General features: G+C 50.9%; 1 protein-coding gene across 2 annotated transcripts; it reads left to right on the top strand.

Moving 5' to 3' along the window:
• The first annotated feature begins 5,392 nt into the window (after positions 1 to 5,392).
• Positions 5,393 to 15,736, top strand: Rem1 (RRAD and GEM like GTPase 1). 2 transcript variants are annotated; one of them, XM_042694538.1, is made up of 5 exons: positions 5,393 to 5,482; positions 6,253 to 6,811; positions 8,403 to 8,482; positions 12,870 to 13,071; positions 14,567 to 15,736. In XM_042694538.1, the coding sequence occupies exons 2-5, from the start codon at positions 6,469 to 6,471 to the stop codon at positions 14,839 to 14,841; spliced, it is 900 nt and encodes a 299-aa protein (XP_042550472.1). In that variant the 5' UTR covers positions 5,393 to 5,482; positions 6,253 to 6,468; the 3' UTR covers positions 14,842 to 15,736. The 2 variants fall into 2 exon arrangements, with proteins under 2 accessions (XP_042550472.1, XP_042550471.1); XM_042694537.1 differs by having other exon boundaries at positions 6,275 to 6,811.
• The last annotated feature ends 3,384 nt before the right edge of the window (positions 15,737 to 19,120 follow it).

Raw genomic sequence — 19,120 nt, forward strand, 5'->3', positions numbered from 1 at the left:
AACCTAAGAGGTCTTGAGCTCAAGCCCTAGTACCACTAAAATAAGCTGGGTGCTGGTAGCTCACACCTGAAACCTAGCTACTCAGGAGGCTGAGATCAGAAGATCACAGTTAAAAACTGGTGAAATTTGGGGGGTGAGGGGAGGATCGGGTGGGTGGAGGGGAGTAGTATGGGAAGGGATGGGAAGGGGAAACAACGAGGAGGCAACAATGCTTGATAAGAAATGTACTCGTTATCTTGCCCATGTAATTGTAACTCCTCTGTACGGTATTCTCACAATAAAAAAATAAATAAATAAATAAATATTTTAAAAAACTGGTGAAATTCTTTTTTTTTTATTTAATTTTATTTTATTTGTGAACATACTGTACAGAGGGGTTACAATTACATGGGCAGGATAATGCGTACATTTCTTACCAAGCATTGCAGCCTCCTCCTTTGTTTACCCTTCACCTCCCTTCCCAGCCTCCCCCCTCCCCCCCAATCCCAATCCTTCTCCTTCTCCCTCCATTCCCCCCCCTCCCCCCCCCCCCCCCCCCCTGCACCGACGTTGTAAAGCTCGTAAAACTGGTGAAATTCTTATTTCCAGTTAGCTCGCAAAACTCCAGAAGTAAATCTATGGCTCAAATAGTTGAGTACCCCTTGAGTGGAAGAGCCAAGCAAGAGCACAAAGCCCTGAGTTCAAGCCCCAGTATCCACACACACACACACAAAAAGTATCTACGGGCTGGGAAGGTGGCTCAGTGGTAGAGCACTAACCTTGCATGCATGAGGCCCTAGGTTTGATTCCTCAGCACCACAGAAGCAAAAAGGAAGTGGCGCTGTGGCTCAAGTGGTAGAGCGCTAGCCTTGAGCTGAAGAGCTGAGGGACAGCACCCAGGCCCAGAGTTCAGGCCCCACAACTGGACCCAAAAAAAAAAAAAAAAAAAAAACTATCTCTACAAACTACAAAAACAAAACAAATCTGGAAGTAGAGCTGTTGCTCATATGGTAAAGCACTATCCTTAAGCAAAAGAAGCTGGAGGACAGTGCTCAGGACTGAGTTCAAGCCCCAGGATACTCTCTCTGTGTCTCTGTCTCTTTCTGTCTCTCTCTGTCTGTCTGTCTCTCTCTCTCTCTCTCTCTGTCTCTCTGTGTCTCTCTATCTCTGTCTCTCTCTGTCTCTGTCTCTGTCTCTCTCTCCTCTCTCTCTTTCACACACACACACACACACTGAGTCTAGTCTGGTTTGTTTTTGTTTTTGTTTTGTTTTGTCGGTCTGGGGCTTGAACTATGGGCCTGGACACTGTCCCTCCCCTATTCAGCTCAAGGCTAGTGCTCTACTACTTGAGCCACATCACCACTTCTGGTTTTCTAGTGGTTAATTGGGTATAAGAGTCTCACGGAGTTTCCTGCTTGGGCTAGCTTTGAACCTCGGTCCTCAGATCTCAGCCTCCTGAGTAACTAGATTACAGGTATGAGCCATTGGTGCCCAGCTAGTCTGGTTTCTGATTCCTAAGTCACATACCAGCCTAGTGGTGACACCAGACTAATGAAAATTCTTAGTAGATCATGTGACTATTGACCTCTAAAGGTCTTCCTTTCTTCCTTCCTTCCATCCTTCCTTCCTTCCTTTCCCTTCCTTCCCCTTCCTTCCTTTCTCTTTCTTCCTTCATTTCTGTTCCTTCCCCTTCCTTCTTTCCTTTCTTCCTTCCTGTCTCTCTCCCTCTCTCTCTTTGCCTTCCTTCCTTCCTCCTTCCCTCCCTCTTTTTCCTCCTCCCTCCCTCCCTCTCTTCTCCATGCTGGGGACTCAACCCAGGTCTCATATACACTAGGCAAGCATTCTACTGCTGAGCCAGGCCACTAGACTTTATGTAGTACCAAAATCCCTACAAATTACTTTCCTGCTCCTACCTGTCTACCTCCCCAACTGTCCGTGCTCTTACCTGCCTTCCTGTCCCCCAAATGTGGACAAGGCAGAACCCCCTCTGTCACCTCTTTCTGCTTATGTGAAACCATCTTTCAAAGAACATTTTTTAAAGATTGAATAATTTCTTTTTTAATGTTTTTTCTAAATTTTTTGAATTTTATTGTAAAGGTAATGTACAGAGGGGTTACATTACATAAATCAGGTAATGAGTACATTTCTTTTTGAGTGGTATCACCCCCTCCCTCATTTTCTTCCAATTTTTCCCCTCCTGACCTCCTCCCCTGAGGTTGTATAGCTCATTTCCAACATAGTGTCTAGTTCAAAAAAAATCTTTTTTAAAAAAAATTTATTGTAAAGGTGATGTAGTTCAAAAAATTCTTAAGGTCCTATCCATCTGGACAGACTCAGGAAGTGCTACCAAGATAAAAGAACAGAAAAATCCTTTCAAGCTGAATGCACGGTCTTATCCTGGACACCAGCGCATTACTGCTCCTGCTGCCACCATTAACTCCTATTATCACCAATCCGCCACTGCTAGCCTACACTCCAAGTATTATTAACTCAGTACGAGTTGCTTTCTACACTCTTTCTGCCAGTCCTAGCCTTGTGATATTAAAATTATCCCTATGGAAGGTGCAGTGAATGAACCCTGTTAGTTAGAAACCCTGTTAGAGACAGGGTTTTCAACATGGAGAAGGTAAGGCTCTGGGAAAGCAGGGTCTGGACCTCCTCCATGATTGTTTGGTTACAACATGGATGGAGTCTCTCTTTTATCACATTGGTATAGTGCGAGGACCACAGTAAAATAAAAAAATAAAATAAAATGTACCCACGGCTCAAGCCCTAATGGGAAAAGCAGTTAAAAGCCAACGAAATAAATGTAATCGATTGAGCTTGTGGTAAGTGCCATGAAGAAATGATGGGTGCACTGTGAAGACAGAGGCAAGTGTGAGTTGGGAAGATGAGGGCCACATAGGCTGTCTGGAGCTCCATCTCCAGACAGGTGGCCTCAAATAAGCAGAGGGAGCCATGCAGAATGAGGACCAAATAGGAGGTGGAAGGCAAAGCCTTCCCTAAAGAAATTACATGTGATTTTCCCGTAATACCTGGAGTCTTCCAATAACTCTGTGTCTGTGTGTGTGTGCACGTGTGTGCGTGCACGCGCCAGCATTAAAACTTGAACTCAGGCCCTGGACACTGCCTCTAAGCATTTTAGCAGAAGGCTAGCATTCTACCACTTGACCCATATCTCTGCTTCTAGCCTTTTGGTGGTTAACTGCAGATGCGAGTCACCGACTTTCTTTTCCTGACTGGCTTCAAGCTGCAGTCCTCAGATCTCAGCCTCCTGAGTGGCTTGGACTACAGGCATGAACCACCAGCATCCAACTCAGTCCTCTAAGTTTTACAAGCTCTGCCCACCCTGTCATCTTGCCAAGCACAGAATCTTAAAAGTGACACGGCACTGGCCTAGCCACGAATCTACACTCTGAAGAGAGTGCATGTATAATGGCCAACAATAAACTCAGCTCTTACTATCTGGACCCAAAGCTCAATATTAGCATTTCCCAGGGAAGTGAGCCTGACCTTGGATTCCTGGTCTCTACAAGTCTGTCACGGGGCAGCCACCTCATTCAGACTGTTCAACCCGCTTTCTGGGCTGGGAATGTGGCTTAGTAGTAGAGTGCTTGCCTCCCATGCATGAAGCTCTGGGTTCCATACCTCAGTACCACTAAAATAGAAAAAGCCAGAAGTGACGCTGTGGCTCAAGTGGTAGAGTGCTAGCCTTGAGCAAAAAAGAAGCTCAGGGACAGTGCCCAGACCCTGAGTTCAAGCCCCAGGACTGGCAAAAAAAAAAAAAAAAAAAAAATATCTGCTGCCTGTTTCCCAACAATTCACCAGGATAGGGGAAATACAAAACAGGATTGATTCACGTTTAGGATTGGCTGGGTGACAGTCACATGGGAGTTCTTCATAATATTTTTATTATTATTATTTCTGTTGGAAATTTTCTAAAATAAAAGTTTCTTTTTAAAACTCACATCATCCCACTATTACCAAAAAAATCACATCATGATATCATTCTCTGGGTTTTTTTTGCATACATTTTTTTTCCATAATTAAAACATTTAACTCCTCTTTTTTTTTGGGGGGGGGAGTTGGTTTTGTGGCTTGGATTCAGAGACTGGGCACTGTCCTTGGGCTCTTTGGCTCTACTACTTGGAGCTACAGCATCACTTCCAGTTTTCTGGTGCTTAATTGGGGATAAGAGTCTCCCTGGCCTTTGAACTGCTATCCTCAGATCTCAAACTTCTGAGTAGCTAGGATTATGGGCCTTAGCCACCAGCACCTGGCTTTTAACTCATCTTACATGCCTGTTATCCCTCTACTCAGGAGGCTGAGGCAAGAGTTTTGCAAGTTTGAAGCCAGCCTGGGCTTAGAGAGACCTGTATCTATAACACAAACAAACGAAATCTCAGTTTGTGGCATTTTGAGGGTGGCTCATTGTGCGAGATCCTGAGTTCAATCCCCAGCACCACAAAAGAAATAAATAAACAACCGACCTTACCTTGATCCTTCTATTCTTTTCTACTCACCTGTGTTTGGATCTTTCCAAAATAGAAAGCTTTAGGAAGCCTGGTCAGAGGCCTTCCTTGACAGTGTCCTAGCTAACCCTTCACTTGCCTGTATAACTTAGCAATTATTACTGCCAGGCATGTGGTTTTCAGCTCCAGGAAGCAAGGGCCTTGCTTCCTTTCACTGTTAACCCCAAAGACATCATAGCAGTGTCTGACACAGGTCCACAAAGTAAGGCTGGAATCTAAATGCTGATCTACACCCCCACTGTCTTCTAAGACCTGGAATCCTAGTCTCTGTTTATAAACGCGCGCGCGCACACACACACACACACACACACACACACACACACACACACACACACACACAGAGCCAAAACTAAAGGATCTGAGTCCCAGGCCCTAGTATCCTGAACAGGTGAATGAGCACATGAATGAATGCACGCATGAATGAGTGAGTAAGTAAATGGCCCTAAGTCAGATATTCAGAACCCCTCAGTGCGGACTTCCTGGGTTCTTTCCCCAAGTCGCTTTTCAAAATCAATCCTCCACCCCGAGCAGTTTCGCCAAGGGCACTCTGCGAGCTACCTGCCTCAGTGTCCCCGGAGATCCGGGAGCCCCTCTGCCAGCCCCGCACACTTACCCGTCCCCACCCTCCCTGGAAAGTTGGAGGAAAGTTCCCCAAGTGGCTTTATGTGAGAGCTGAAGTTGGCACGCCCCGTTTGGTGGAGAAGCCAGAGGCGACCGCAGAGGGCCCCCCCCCAGACCCTTCCGGTCCCCGAGCCCCCCCTCCCGAGCCGCCGGGCCTTGGGGCGGGGACCCCGGGGCTGTCCTAACCGGGCGGGGCGGGGCGGGGTCGCGCTCCTCCCCTGGCCCCGCGGGGGGCGGGGGGGGGGGCGGGAGCCGCCCGAGGGGCTGCGCGCCGCGGCGGAGGTCCAGCCCGGACTCCGCACCCCGCGGCTGCGGCAGCGATCGGGGACCCCCGGCCCGCCGACGCCCAGGTAAAGCTCCAACTCGCCGCCAACTCGCTTAAGTTGCGGCAGAGTTCGCCGGGCCCCGCCGCGGGGCTGCGCGGCCCCTGCGGGGACGGGGAGCTGGGGAGGGGGTCCTTCCGCGTCGGGGTGGGGTGAGGGCTTCAGGCCCGGGGCGCACAGGGATGAGTGGACCCGGACCAGCAAGCCCACCGCCCTAGGGCCCCGGGCTCGCACCCAGCACCCCGGGCTGGAAGAGCTCAGACGCAGGCTCCAGAACGGCACTGGCTTTCCCGCGCCCTCGGGGCTCCTCCGGGGGCCCCGTCCGGTCACCGAGCCCGGGCCTGGGCCGCCCCGCGGCTCCCCCCAGCCCCCGACCGCAGCTGGAGGCCGTGGCTCCGGCCCTGCTGAATTTTTCACGCAGGGGGCGGGCCGGACACGCCGTTCCCATGGCACCCAGGCGCTCGGGTTACAGCCCGAGGGATCCCCGAGTTCCTCCCCCCCACCACGACTGCCTTTGGGGAGTTAGCTCTCTTGGGATCCGGCCGCGGGCCTGAATCCCACCCCCGGGGCGGGGGGAGCCCCGAACCCGCTTCTGCACCCCCTCCAATAATGCAGACCGTGAGAAAGATCTTCCCTAAGGAGGGTCTGGCGCTCTGACCGGGAGGGGCGCGTCTGTGCACACTCGGGGTGCCTCCCTCCCCCCCCCCACCCCAGGCTGCCCTGCCGGTGTCAGGGGCAGGGTCATCCTAAGGGCACGCGGCGTGACCTCTGGCTGTGCACTCCGTGTCTGTTCCCAGGCGGCGCAGACACCCCTTTTAGGTGGACCCAGGTTTAGGCTGGGACTGAAGCCGTAATACAGCCACCCCCAAGAAGATGAGGTGTCTACTTCCCATTTGAACAAGAGCGGACGCCAAAGGAAACCAGAGGCGCTCACAAGAAGGAAGGACGGACGGAAGGAAGGAAGAAAGGAAGGAAGGAAGGAAGGAAGAAAGAGAAGGCCTCTCCCATCAAGGATGACACTGAACACCCAACAGGAAGCAAAGACTCCCCTGCGCAGGAGGGCTAGCACTCCGCTACCCCTGTCATCCAGGGGCAACCAGCCTGGCCGCCTGTGCACAGCAGCCCCTGCCACCCAATCCCAACATCCCCGGCTGGGCCAGTCAGTGTCCCTCAACCCTCCCAGCCGAAAACCTTCTCCTGCCCCCGATGGCTGGTCGTCTGAATCCAGCGACTCTGAAGGCTCCTGGGAGGCCCTGTACCGTGTGGTGCTGCTCGGAGATCCAGGCGTGGGGAAGACCAGCCTGGCCAGCCTTTTCGCAGGGAAGCAAGAGAGGGACCTCCATGAACAGCTTGGAGGTAGGAACCCTGTGGGACAGGCTGGGATGTGGCTGGAGGACTGAAAGGTCTGTCACCAGGGCCAGAGGGCTGCCAGGAACGTTGTATACATTATGCACCGTTCAACTGAAAGGGGCATGGCACCAACTATGAGGTGAATGATGTTCACCCAGTAGTGGACAAGACACGACCTGCCTGCAGCAGGTTCAAACCGGCTCGATCCGGCTCAAACCGGTTCAATCTTGTTCAAACCGGTTTGATCCAGTTCAATCCGGCTGAAACTGGTTTAAAAAACCGGCACGATCTGGCTCAAACCGGTTCAATCCTGTTCAAACCAGTTTGATCCGGTTCAATCCGGCTGAAACTGGCTCAAACCGGCTCGATCCGGTTCAAACCGGTTCAATCCTGCTCAAACCGGTTCAAACCGGCTTGATCCGGTTCTATCCGGCTCAAACCGGCTTGATCCGGTTGAAACAGGTTCAAACCGGCTCGATCCGGTTCAGTCCGGCTCATACCGGTTCAAACCGGCTTGATCCGGTTCAATTCGGTTGAAACTGGTTTCAGCCGGATTGAACCGGATCAACCCGGTTTTGAACCGGTTTGATTGAACTGGATCGAGCCTGATTGAGCCGGTTTGAACTGGCTTGAGCCTGATTGAACCAGATCAATCCGGCTGAAACCGGATCAAGCCGGATTGAACCGGTTTCAGCCGGATTGAACCGGATCAAAACCGGTTTGATCCTGATGGAACCGGATTGAGCCGGTTCGAACCGGTTCAGCCGGATTGAACCGGATCCAGCTGGTTTGAGCCGGATCGAACCGGCTTGAGCCGGATTGAACCGGTATCAGCCGGATTGAACCGGTTCAAACCAGTTTGAGCTGGATAGCTGGGTTGAGCAGGATTGAACCGGATCGAGCCGGTTTCAGCCGGATTGAACCGGATCGATCCGGTTTGAACCGGTTTGAGCCGGTTTGAACTGGCTTGAGCCTGATTGAACCGGTTTCGGTTTGAGCTGGACTGAACCGGTTTGGGCCGGTTTGAACCGGATCGAGCCGGTTTGAACCGGTTTCAGCCGGATGGATCAAGCCGGCTTGAACCGGTTTGAGCCGGATTGAACCAGATCAAGCCGGTTTGAACCAGTTTCAGCCGGCTCAAGCCGGTTTGGGCCGGATTGAACCGGTTTGAACCGGTTTCAGCCGTTGCAGGCCTGGCTGAGGGAGGGAGGGAGTGGTTAAAAGCAGAGAGAAAGTAGGGACCTTCTGGCCAGCCTTGACCCTCCTGGGAGTAAGAACCCATAGGTTACAATGGAAAAATGGAGGCCCAGCACAGGTGCCAGAGACAGAGCAGGTCTGGGAGAACCTCCTTCTCCCCATCATCCACAACCCCACACTCATCCAACCAATCAAACCAGCTTTCTCAGAACCACCACAGACCCATGTTGTGCTGGCAACTGGGGAGATATAGACTCCACCAGGGGCTTCTTGGCCTTCTAGGAAAGTTAGTGATAGGTTTTCAAATGAGTGTGCCCCAAGCAGCAGATGAGAAAGTCAGGGAGCCCCATACCTCCGAAAGCCCTGCCAGCCCTGAGGTGTGCTGTCTCCTTGGTTGCAGATGTATATGAGAGAACCCTCACAGTGGACGGAGAGGACACCACACTGGTGGTCATGGACACCTGGGAGGCAGAGAAACTGGTAGGACACTACAAGAGTGGGTGACAGGAAGGGGGCGGAGCCTCTTACAGAGACACCTGGCCCTCCCTCTGAGGCCAGACAGAGCAGGGTTCAGAGCAAGGGCCATCCTCAACCTCCCTTTCTCCAAACCCAAAGACCTCCTCTCAGGGCTGGGAAGGTGACTCAGTGGTAGAGCACTTGCCTTGCATGTATGAGGCCCTGGGTTCGATTCCTCAGCACCACATAAGCAGAAAAAAAGAAGCCGGAAGTGGTGCTGTGGCTCAAGTGGTAGAGTGCTAGCCTTGAGCTGAAGAGCTGAGCCCAGGCCCAGAGTTCAGGCCCACGACCAGACCCAAAAAAAAAAGACCTCCTCTCTCCTGCACCCCCTCCCCAGCCATCCCAGGATGCACTTCTCCCCACACAGGCCTCCAGGTCCTTTCCACCACCCCACCCCCTCCTACCTTAGCCACCCACATTGTGCAGAAAGATGAACACAGGATTGGGGAGCAAAATGCTAAGCTGACCTTTCCCCACCCTCCTCCCCCTGCCCCGTTTTCTTCTTATTTTGATTTGTGCACTTGACTTACGACTCTGAGCTTCAGTTTTTCTTACCTGATAAATGGCTCAGGCACTCTTGTTTTTCTGACTTTGTTTTGCTGTTGCTGTTGATTTGGTTTTGGTTCTGGCATGGAATCCACCCAGCTAAGCATGTTCAGAATCAGCTTTACCACTGAGCTGTACATCCCCCCACCTCAAACCCCACCAGCAGCTGATTTTTAAATTCTCTTATGCAATTCCACACAAGTGAGCCCAGTTTTTGTTTTGTTTTTTACTTAGTTTTTGTTTTTTGTTGTGGGGCTTGAACTCAGGGCCTAGGCACTGTCCTTAAGCTTTTATGCTGAAGGCTAGTGCTCTACCAGTTTGAGCCACAGCTCTACTTTCAATTTTCTGGTGGTTAATTCTCTGGGCTAGCTTCTAACCACAATCTTCAGATCTCAGCCTCCTGAGTATTACAGACATGAGCCACCAGCATCCAGTAGTGAGCTCAGCTTTACAGCATCAAAAAAGTGCTGAGGGGCTAAAAAGGTGGCTCAGTGGTAGAGTGCTTGCCTTGTATGCATGGGGCCCTGGGTTCTATTCCTCAGCACCACATAAGCAGAAAAGGCTGGAAGTGGAGCTATGGCTAAGTAGTGAGCACTAGCCTTGAGCTGAAGAGCTGAGGGACAGTGTGCCTAGGCCCAGAATTCAGGCTCTATGACTGACAAAAACAGAAAACAAAAACAGAAAAAAAAAAAGTGCTGAGGAGGGGTGGAGAAGTAGGTGTGTAGTAATTTGTATTCATGAAAATTTGGTTGTTATTGAGAAAAGTAAACATAGGTTATCCTTCCCCACCCGCTTCCAGAGCAGGAAGTGAACACAAGGACTTCTCTAGATATTTTATCTTGTTAGGGTGTCCTTTTCTCTTGCTACACAGGTAATATATGCTCATTGTAACACTTTGAGAAAATACACCTAAGCAAAGAGAAGGATCCAAAAATCACCTGGGGTCTAAGGAGTAGACCTTCCCCATAACAGGGAGGCCTCACCCACAGTGTGAGACTGAAGAATGACTGACCACTCCAGGAATAGACCCAAAGAATAGTTTTTACAACAAGCATAAAAGGGAACCCAGGTCCAAATGAGTGTAACAGCAGTAATGATTCTTAGAATGGCAGTTGACATTAATGGGGTACCAAAGTCTTCTAGTTCCCATCTACTGATAAGAAACTGAAGCTCAGAGGGGTTCATGTGTCCAAAGCTTTGAAGGAGCAAGCAGGTTTCAAACCCAGATCTGCAGAACCTCAGAACTTAAGACTCTGATGCACAAGAACTCCTCCCACCTCTCCTGGGAGCATCACCTTGTGAGCCTTTAGTTCAAGTTTCACCTCCTCACCCATTCATTCATCCAGAAATCCTTCCTAGTTGTCTATCAGGGACCAGGATGCTGGAGACAGAGCAGTGAGTCAGGTAGCTAGGTCCCCTGGCTTTTAGGCTGGAGAGGGCAGATTTGCTTTCTAGAGGCAGTTGAGAATTCCATCAGGGCAGAATCCAGTAATCAGATTGGATGTCCCATACTAAAGAATGGGGAGACCAGAAGGCAGGATCTAGTCACACAGCTGTGTGACTATGAGAATGTTTTCTGTCACCTCTGACCTTTCCTACCAGGGAAATGAGGAAACTGAACCCGTGTTCCTGGTTGGTGACTGTGGAGAGAGTTCCCAGAGGGGCCTGAGCAGGAACGGCAGCCTTCCTGGAACAGGCATCTCATCCTTTCCATGTGTGGGCCTAGATGATCGTGTGTGGTCAGACAGGCAGGATCTAAGCGAACCTGATGGGCCTTTGGCTCATCTAGTACTGCCTGGCTTAGCTGACTGTTGCAGTTACCTGAAACGTATTGCAAAATTAGAATCTCAAGTCCCACTCAGACCGAATGAATAACAACCTCTAAATGGGGGCTCTGGAACCTCCATTTTCAATTACATGTTCAATGGCTACCACTCCAAGTGCCAACTGGATTTGGTGGCCCTAACACATAAAAATGCACCCACATGTGTGTGTATATGAATGAAAAGCTACCTGCCCTCCTGTCTTCTAGATGGGGAAACTGAGATGCAGGGGAGAGGAAACTGTCCCCCATAGTTAAGGATGAAAGCCCCTATCTATCTGACATCACCCAAGGTTATTTGGCCTGGGGAATGATCAGTATGGCTGTTGAGAACTTAGGCCTTTGTCAATGATATTGACCGATTATTATGTTTATATTATTTTCCTGATTTCGTCTCTTACAGCCAACGCTTCTAACCACACCCTCTATGTGTTTCACTCTCTAGGCCATGGCACCAACTATACTCTTTTGTCTAAAAATCTCTTCTGTCTTGCTGGGTATGCTTAGACCATTCACTAGTCCACTTACTGGCCCGCCCACACACTCTGCTAGGCTGAGCTCATGCCTTGCCCCAAGCCTTCTCTGGCTACCTATATATGCCTTTCCTAATGCTAATGCACTGTGACTTTCCATCCCCAGAGGCTCTGACCATAAACTTGGAGACCATAACTGTGTCTTATTAAACACTTAGAAGCATTATCACCCAAGTGGTCTCTGACAATCCAAAACAGAAGTTCAACCTCACTTCAATTCTTTCCTAGGGGCTTGAACTCAAGGCCTTGCACTTACTAGGCAGCTGAGCCACAATTCCAGCCCTCTTCACTAGATAGGCCCAGTGTCAAACCAAAATCCTCCTACCTATGCTTCTCATGCAACTAGGATTACAGGCATACATGGCAACTTGAGTTATTGTTGAGATGGAGTCTCACTACTCACTAACATTTTGTGTGAGCCAACTGGTATTTCAGTCCTCCTAATTGCTACCTCCTCAGCAACTGGGATTATAGGGATGAACCACTATGCCCAGCTCAGGACACCACCTCTTAAAAGTACCCTCTGACATGCCCATTCACAGTTGCTGCTGCTTCTGTCCCTTCAAAAGAGTCCTGAAAAGAGCCTCTTCTAAAGTCAGCCTCCTGTCCTCACTTCTCTCACTTCTTTGTTTTTCAAAAAAATTCTGGACAGGGCTGGGAAGGTGGCTCAGCGGTAGAGCGCTTGCCTTGCATGCATGAAGCCCTGGGTTCAATTCCTCAGCACCACATAAGCAAAAAGAAAAAAGCCGGAAGTGGCGCTGTGGCTCAAGTGGTAGAGCGCTAGCCTTGAACTGAAGAGTTGAGGGACAGCACCCAGACCCAGAGTTCAGGCCCCACGACCGGACCCAAAAAATTCTGGACCACAGATGTCTAAAAAGGACATCTGGTAAGGCCACACTCTCCTCAGAGACCAGACAAAGAGGTGAAGAGACAAAGCCAAAAAGCCCCCTCAGCAGGAAGGAAGTCCTGTGCCAGGCCACAAAAGTCATCAATGAATGGAAGAGTCAAAGCAAGTCCTGTCTACCTGATTTTTCAAGCAGGGAAATTGGGGCTAAGAGGGAATGGGTAGTTTTCCCCAGGTGACATACAGGATTATACCAGAATCTGTCCCCCTAAATGATCTAGAGTAGTACCTGAACTCCAGCCCCACTCTCGGGGCTTGAACTCTGGCCCTGGGCACTGTCCCTGAGCAAGGCTAGTGCTCTTCCACTGGCGCCACAGTGCCACTTCTGGCTTTTTCTGAGTAGTTTATTGGAGATAAGAGTCTCACAGACTTTCTTGCCTGGGCTGGCTTTGAACCACGATCCTCAGATCTCAGCCTCCTGAGTAGCCAGGATTATAGGTGTGAGCCCCTGGTGCCAGGCCCTAGCCCCACTCTTTACACCAACCACAGCTCTCTCTCAGGCAGGGCCTAGGCAGCACCTGAAGATGGCCCATCCTTCCCCCACAGGATGGAAGCTGGAGCCAGGAGTCATGCCTGCAGGTGGGCAGCGCCTATGTCATCGTGTACTCCATCGCAGACCGAGGCAGCTTCGAGAGCGCCTCAGAGCTCCGCATCCAGCTGCGCCGCGCACATCGTGCAGACCACGTGCCCATCATCCTTGTGGGCAACAAGGCAGACCTGGCCCGCTGCAGGGAAGTCTCTGTGGAAGGTGAGCCTTTGCCCTGCCCTCTGACCCTCAGCCCCAATCCATCCTTATCCTGCAAGCTACTTGCCTGGGCTGGAAAGCTCTCTCAACAACTCCCTCCCCTCCTCCCCTGCAAAAAGAATTCCCAAGTTCTGCCAGCCTTCTACCCTACCCTGAATACCCATGGCCTCTGCCTTATCCTGACAACCCCACTTTGTTGGCATCAGTTCCTCTACTTCTCCAGCCTCATCCAATCCTGCTCCCAGAGATGAACCTGTCACTTCTTTGCTTAAAATCCTCCCTGGGGCTCCAATGCCCACACTCAGGGACACCTTATCCCACATACACACATCATACCACACTCAGGGACACCTTATCCCACATACACACATCATACCACATGATTGGCCCCCAATTTTTCAAGGGGTTACATTGACAAGCTGAAAAAAGCAACAACAAAACAACAAAAACTTACTGGCTCCAAAACAAAGTAGTGGAGAGATTATAAAGTCAAATTTTTACAAAGCCTTGTCTTAAAAAAAGAAAAAAATTTTGATATGCACTAGTCAGCTACTAAAATCAAAATGTTGACTGTTATTTATAAATTATAATTACTGGGGGATGGAGAATATTTTAATACACTCTACATTTCTGGTAGGGCCCATAAAAATCATAAAAATTATCCTACTGCCAGGTGTGGTGGCTCACCTCTGTAATCCTACCAGCTTAGGAGGCTGAGATCTGATGATTTTAGAAAAGTTCATGAGACTCTTTATCACCAATTAACCACCAAAAAGCCAGAAGTGAAGCTGTGGCTCAAAAAAACCTCAGGGACAGCACCGAGGCCCTGAGTTCAAGCCCCAAGACTGGCCACACACACACACACACACACACACACACACACACACACACCACCTTACTCATAGAGTAGAATCTTAAAAACATGAAAAGTGAGACTCAGAAAGGGAACGTGAGTTCCACAGACCTGGCATTGAGGATTGGAATTCTGGCCACTGTCTCCAAGCCCAGTGTCCTCCTGGAAGTGGAAGACCATATATTTTGCAGACAGACAATCCCCAAAACACTGCAACATAATGTGCAGATTGTTAAAAACAAAAACACAGACCCATCCTACACTTACAGAATCGGAATCCTCAGGGTGGGCCCAGAATCTGCACTTTCACAAGCCCTTCCTGGTACTAACCTTAGGCCTCTGACCTGGCAATTCAGCCTGGTCCTGGTCTCCCTGCCCTCCCAGCCTAGTTCTGCTGCCTGTTATCTATCAGTATATACCTGTTATCTATCAGTTTATACTAGACTGAATTATCTCCACAAAGCTCCACAATGCTTTAGCTGACCCTCCTGCCCCCCCCCCACCCCCCCTCCCACACCACACCTGCACCGCACCAGGTGGGGCACAGGGAAAACTGCTGCCCGTAGAGTCTGAACACACCTCCTTTGTCTCCGCCCTCTGCTTTTGGCTCCACCCACCTCGGCTCTCCTGACCTCGCCCCTTCAGAGGGCCGCGCCTGCGCCGTGGTGTTCGACTGCAAATTCATCGAGACTTCAGCCACTCTGCAGCACAACGTGGCCGAGCTCTTCGAGGGCGTGGTGCGCCAACTGCGCTTGCGCCGCCGGGACAGTGCGGCCGCGCAGCCGCCCCCGGCCCCGCGACGCCGGGCCAGCCTGGGCCAGCGCGCGCGGCGTTTCCTGGCTCGCCTGACGGCCCGCAGCGCCGGCCGCCGGGCGCTGAAAGCCCGCTCCAAGTCCTGTCACAACCTGGCCGTGCTCTGAGGCCCCGCTCCGGCCTGGCGGTGCGGGACGCTGGAGGGCACCGTTGCCTGGAGTCGGAGGGCGCACCTGGACCCGGGGCGTGGCCTGAAGGACCCTTCGCCCAGAGAAGTGGGGTTCGGACTGCGGGCCGTGTAGCACCCAGCATGGGCTTTCGTGGGTGTCTGCTTGTAAATACCTTCCCTGTCCCTGGGCCCTGAGCAACACCCCCCCCACACACACACACACCCCGAAAACTGCCACAAATAAAGCAGTCCAGGATGCCCTGTCTCAACAGGCAGACCTGTCCTCCGGTTCTGCCTGGCGTCTCCACCCGGCCCCGCCCATCTGCACTGGCGGATTCCGGCCGCAGCCTGCTAGCCTGGGCCTCCTGGCCAATCTCGGGGGACCAGCTGTCCACTTGGGCCCTTCTCCCACCTCGATACAGTTAGGCACAGTCCCTGGCCCAGGGCTTTGAGAGGAACACGTAGATCACAAAGCAACCACAATGTCATGTGACCTGCTATTGTTTCCCAATTCGTTCTTTTTTTTTAAACTGCAGTCATAAATTATTATCTGGACGGAACTATCATCTTGGCAAAATAGTAATAGCTGGTGTTTGTGGGAGGTGACTGTCACTCTGTTCATCTGCAGAAGCCCTGAGAGGAGGATACTTAGTACCTTTACCCATCTTTGACTAATCAAGATTAGTCAAAACTAATCGAGACAGGATCAGACAATTACTGCAAGGGAAGTTGCCAGGATTCCAGGTCAGGCTGGGTCCACTAGAGTCTGTGTGTGACTTTTTTACAGTCTTTCAAAAATGTGTTAGGGAAGATGAGGCATGATGGCACATACCTGTAATCCCAGCTACTCAGGAGGCAGAGATAGAAGGATCCTGATCTGTGGCCTTCTGAGGTAAGACTCATCAAAAAAAAAAAAAATTAAAGCAAAAGGGGCTAGAGGTATGTCTTAGTGGTTGAGTGCTTACTGGCAAGCTTAAGGCCCTGAGTTCATTTCCCAGTATGCTTAAAAACTGAGAGGAAGAAAGAATGTGTGCATTGGGGAAGGGGGGAGTTGGGGGTACACTCCTAGAGTAAGAGTACATTTCTAGCATGTGTAAAGTTGTGGGTTCCAAATCAGCACTGGGAGAGAAGAAAAAAGGGAGAAAGTAAGGGGGGGAGAGGAGAAGGGGAAAGGAGAAGAAGGGAGAGGAGAAGAGAGGAGAAAAGGAAAAGAAAAAAGGCAGAGGAGGTAATGTTAAAACTCTTGGGGGGGGGGAGAGATTTTTATACATTTTGCATACTTTTGAAAGAACACTAGGCATGCGCTCCATGAAACAAATTTATTCACCCCCAAGACAGACCCCAATTTAGGCCCACCTACTCATTTCAAAAGTGGAAACTGAAGCCCAGAGAGATGAGTGAGCAGCCTAGTATCACTGGGCCCTGGAGTACTAGGCCCCAGGGCCCAGACTTCTCCTCCTCCACCCAGCTCCCTCTGGCTGTGAGGGAGGAAGGAGACAGAGAAGCATCCATCCAGGCTGGGGTCAGAGCTGGGTGTAAGGGGTCAGGTCAGGAGTTTCCAGCTTGCGGAGGGGGAGGGTGTCACTCCTCTGAAAAGAGAACAGGACACCATCAGTTAGGACCATGGTGTCTCTGATGCCTGACACCCTGTCTGCCCCTAACCAGCTGCCTGTCCAGATGCTTGAGCCTGTACTGGGCCAGGTCCTGGCTGCAGAGAACACAGGACAGGGCAAGACCTCAGGCAGAGAGGGTAAAGCACATCTTCCAGCGGTGCCCCTCCCTCTGTGGTGGCCCCCATCCCAACCCCAGCCAGAGGAAGGGAAGAAGAGGAGGGTCTTCCCCACCCTGAGCTGTCTCCGGCTGTGGTGGGAGCGTGGGGGGAAGGGTTATAACTGTGGAAAGTTGGCAAAAGCAACCGGCAGCAGCCGGGAGAGTGGAAAAAATGATATCAAACCCGGAAAAATGCAGGCCAAGCCGGATGAAGGGCTGGAGTCAGCCCTGGGAGGGAGGAGGGAGCAGGGCAATGACAGAGACTGAGAAAGAGGGGCCAGGGAGAGTTCATGAGCAGGACCCACAAAAGCGAGGGACGTGGCCTTCTGTCCCTCCTTTCTTTCTTTCTTTTATTTTATTTATTTATTTTGGCCACCGTGGGGCCTGAACTCTGGGCCTGGGCGCTGTCCCTCAGCTCTTCAGCTCAAAGCTAGTGCTCTACCACTTGAGCCACAGCGCCACTTCTGGCTTTCTGGTGGTTAATTGGAGCTAAGAGTCTCATAGACTTTCCTGCCCCGGCTGCCTTTGAACTACGCTCCTCACTCAGATCTCAGCTCCCTCATGTTCCACACATATGCTAAACTAAAATAATAATAAGGTTCTTGGCACAATCCCTATGCCTAAGAAAAGTGTTCAGTGTTGGCTGCCACAGTCACGTCTTAACAACTGAGGGACCCATAGATAGGCTAGCCTAGCACTGGTGGCTCACGCCTGTAATCCTAGCTACTTAGAAAGCTGAGTTCTGAATATCACAGTTTGAAGCCAGCCTGGGAAGAAAAGCCTGTGAGACTCTTATCACCAACTAATCACTAAAAAGCCAGAAATGGAGCTGTGCCTCAAGAGGTAAAACACCAACCTTGAGTGGAAAAAGCTAAGGGACAGTGCCTTGAATTCAAGACCCAGTACCAGCACACACACACACACACACACACACACACAGGCTGGAGGTGGTAGAGTGGCTCAAGTGGTAAAGTGCCAACTAGACAAGCAAGAAGAACTAGTATAAGGCCCTGAGTTCAAACCCCAGTACCCAAATATGTATGTGTGAGAGAGAGTGAGGGGAGAGAGAAAGACAAAAAGAGAGAGGGAGAGGGAGAGAGGGAGGGAGAGGGAGAGGGAGAGAGAGGCTACGACTATGAAGTCTGTGAAGCTCTGTCTAGCCATGATGCCACCGGAGAACTTTAGAAAACTTTTGTGTCTCAGTTTTCCCATCTGCAAAATAAAGGGATTGCATCTGAACTTAGGCACTGTAATTATGTGCCCCCATATCTGTTGTCCGACCTCCCCCAGAAGCAGGAACAGGATTAAAGTGCTGCTCTGACTTAGCACCTACGACGATGCAGGGCTTGTACAGGTGTTCAGTAAACATCGATTGAATGGTCTAACTCACTGACAGGAGAAATGGCCCTTCCCATCCCCACTTCTCATACCCAGATGTGTGTGAACAAGACACAGCTGACAGAGCATGTGAGAAAACCAAGAGACTGTAACGAAGGCACAGACTATATGGTTTGGAAAGTTCCTTCTCGTCCATAAAAACAGAGATCACTAATGATGTCAGCTCTGTCTGTGAGCCGGCACTGGGTATCCCACCGTGCCAGGTCATGCTTTCTCATCTCGTCTCTGCAGAGTAGGAACCACTGAACAGATCAGCTCATTGAAGGAAGAGAAGCTAAGAAATCGGTCCAAGACCACACAACCTCAGAAGGCTGTGCAGAGGCAGGCTGGACACTGATGCCTTAGAAGAGCAGAGAGAGGAGATGAACTGTCCAAAGTCAAAGTCATGAACTAGTCACTGAAGCCACAGCTCTCTTACTATATTCCAAGTGCTCTTCTAGGTGCTTTTCATAATGGACTTATTAAAGGCTCAAATCTACCGGTAGGATTACCACACCAGTTTTCAAGTGGAGAAAGTAGAGCTCAGAGAGGGTTCAGCACTCTGCCAAGATTTCACAGCAAATAGCAGAGCCAGGATTCAAGCCAGGAAAGCCAAGCCCCACAGTAAGGGTTTATCTAAATTGTACCATGGGCCCAGCTAGCCCAGCACAGCCTGCCATGAAAGGGGAGGAGTCTTCTCCGTACTCTGCTGACTGGGCCTGGGCCTGGCAGAGAACAAAAGCGCATAAAGAGTCCATCCTCAGACACCAGCTGGGACCTTCCACCTTACAGGGAGGATACTGTTATGGAAAAAGTGATAAAGCTCCGGACAGATGAATGTCTCCCCTGGGGCCCCCAAGTCTCCTCAAGTCCCCCCTCTTGCTGTGGGGGAGGGTCACAAACTGTGCTGTGCTGGTCTGGTCTAGAGGAGATGAAGGCCATCTGCCTCTTCCCACACCGCAGCCTGGCTGCTCAGAATACCTAGGATCACTGGTCTGGTAGAAAGTTTCAATGTCTCAGTTAGGAGCAGGAGGCTTCTGCTTAGAGAACCCTAAGGAGTCAAGTTCAAGCTCAAGCTCCCTATCCTGGGAGAAGGGAAGGCATAGACCTGGAGTGGGGGGGGGGGGAGG

The sequence above is a fragment of the Dipodomys spectabilis genome, unplaced genomic scaffold (assembly GCF_019054845.1).
Source record: "Dipodomys spectabilis isolate Male_0828 unplaced genomic scaffold, ASM1905484v1 ptg000175l, whole genome shotgun sequence".
NCBI lineage: Eukaryota > Metazoa > Chordata > Mammalia > Rodentia > Heteromyidae > Dipodomys > Dipodomys spectabilis.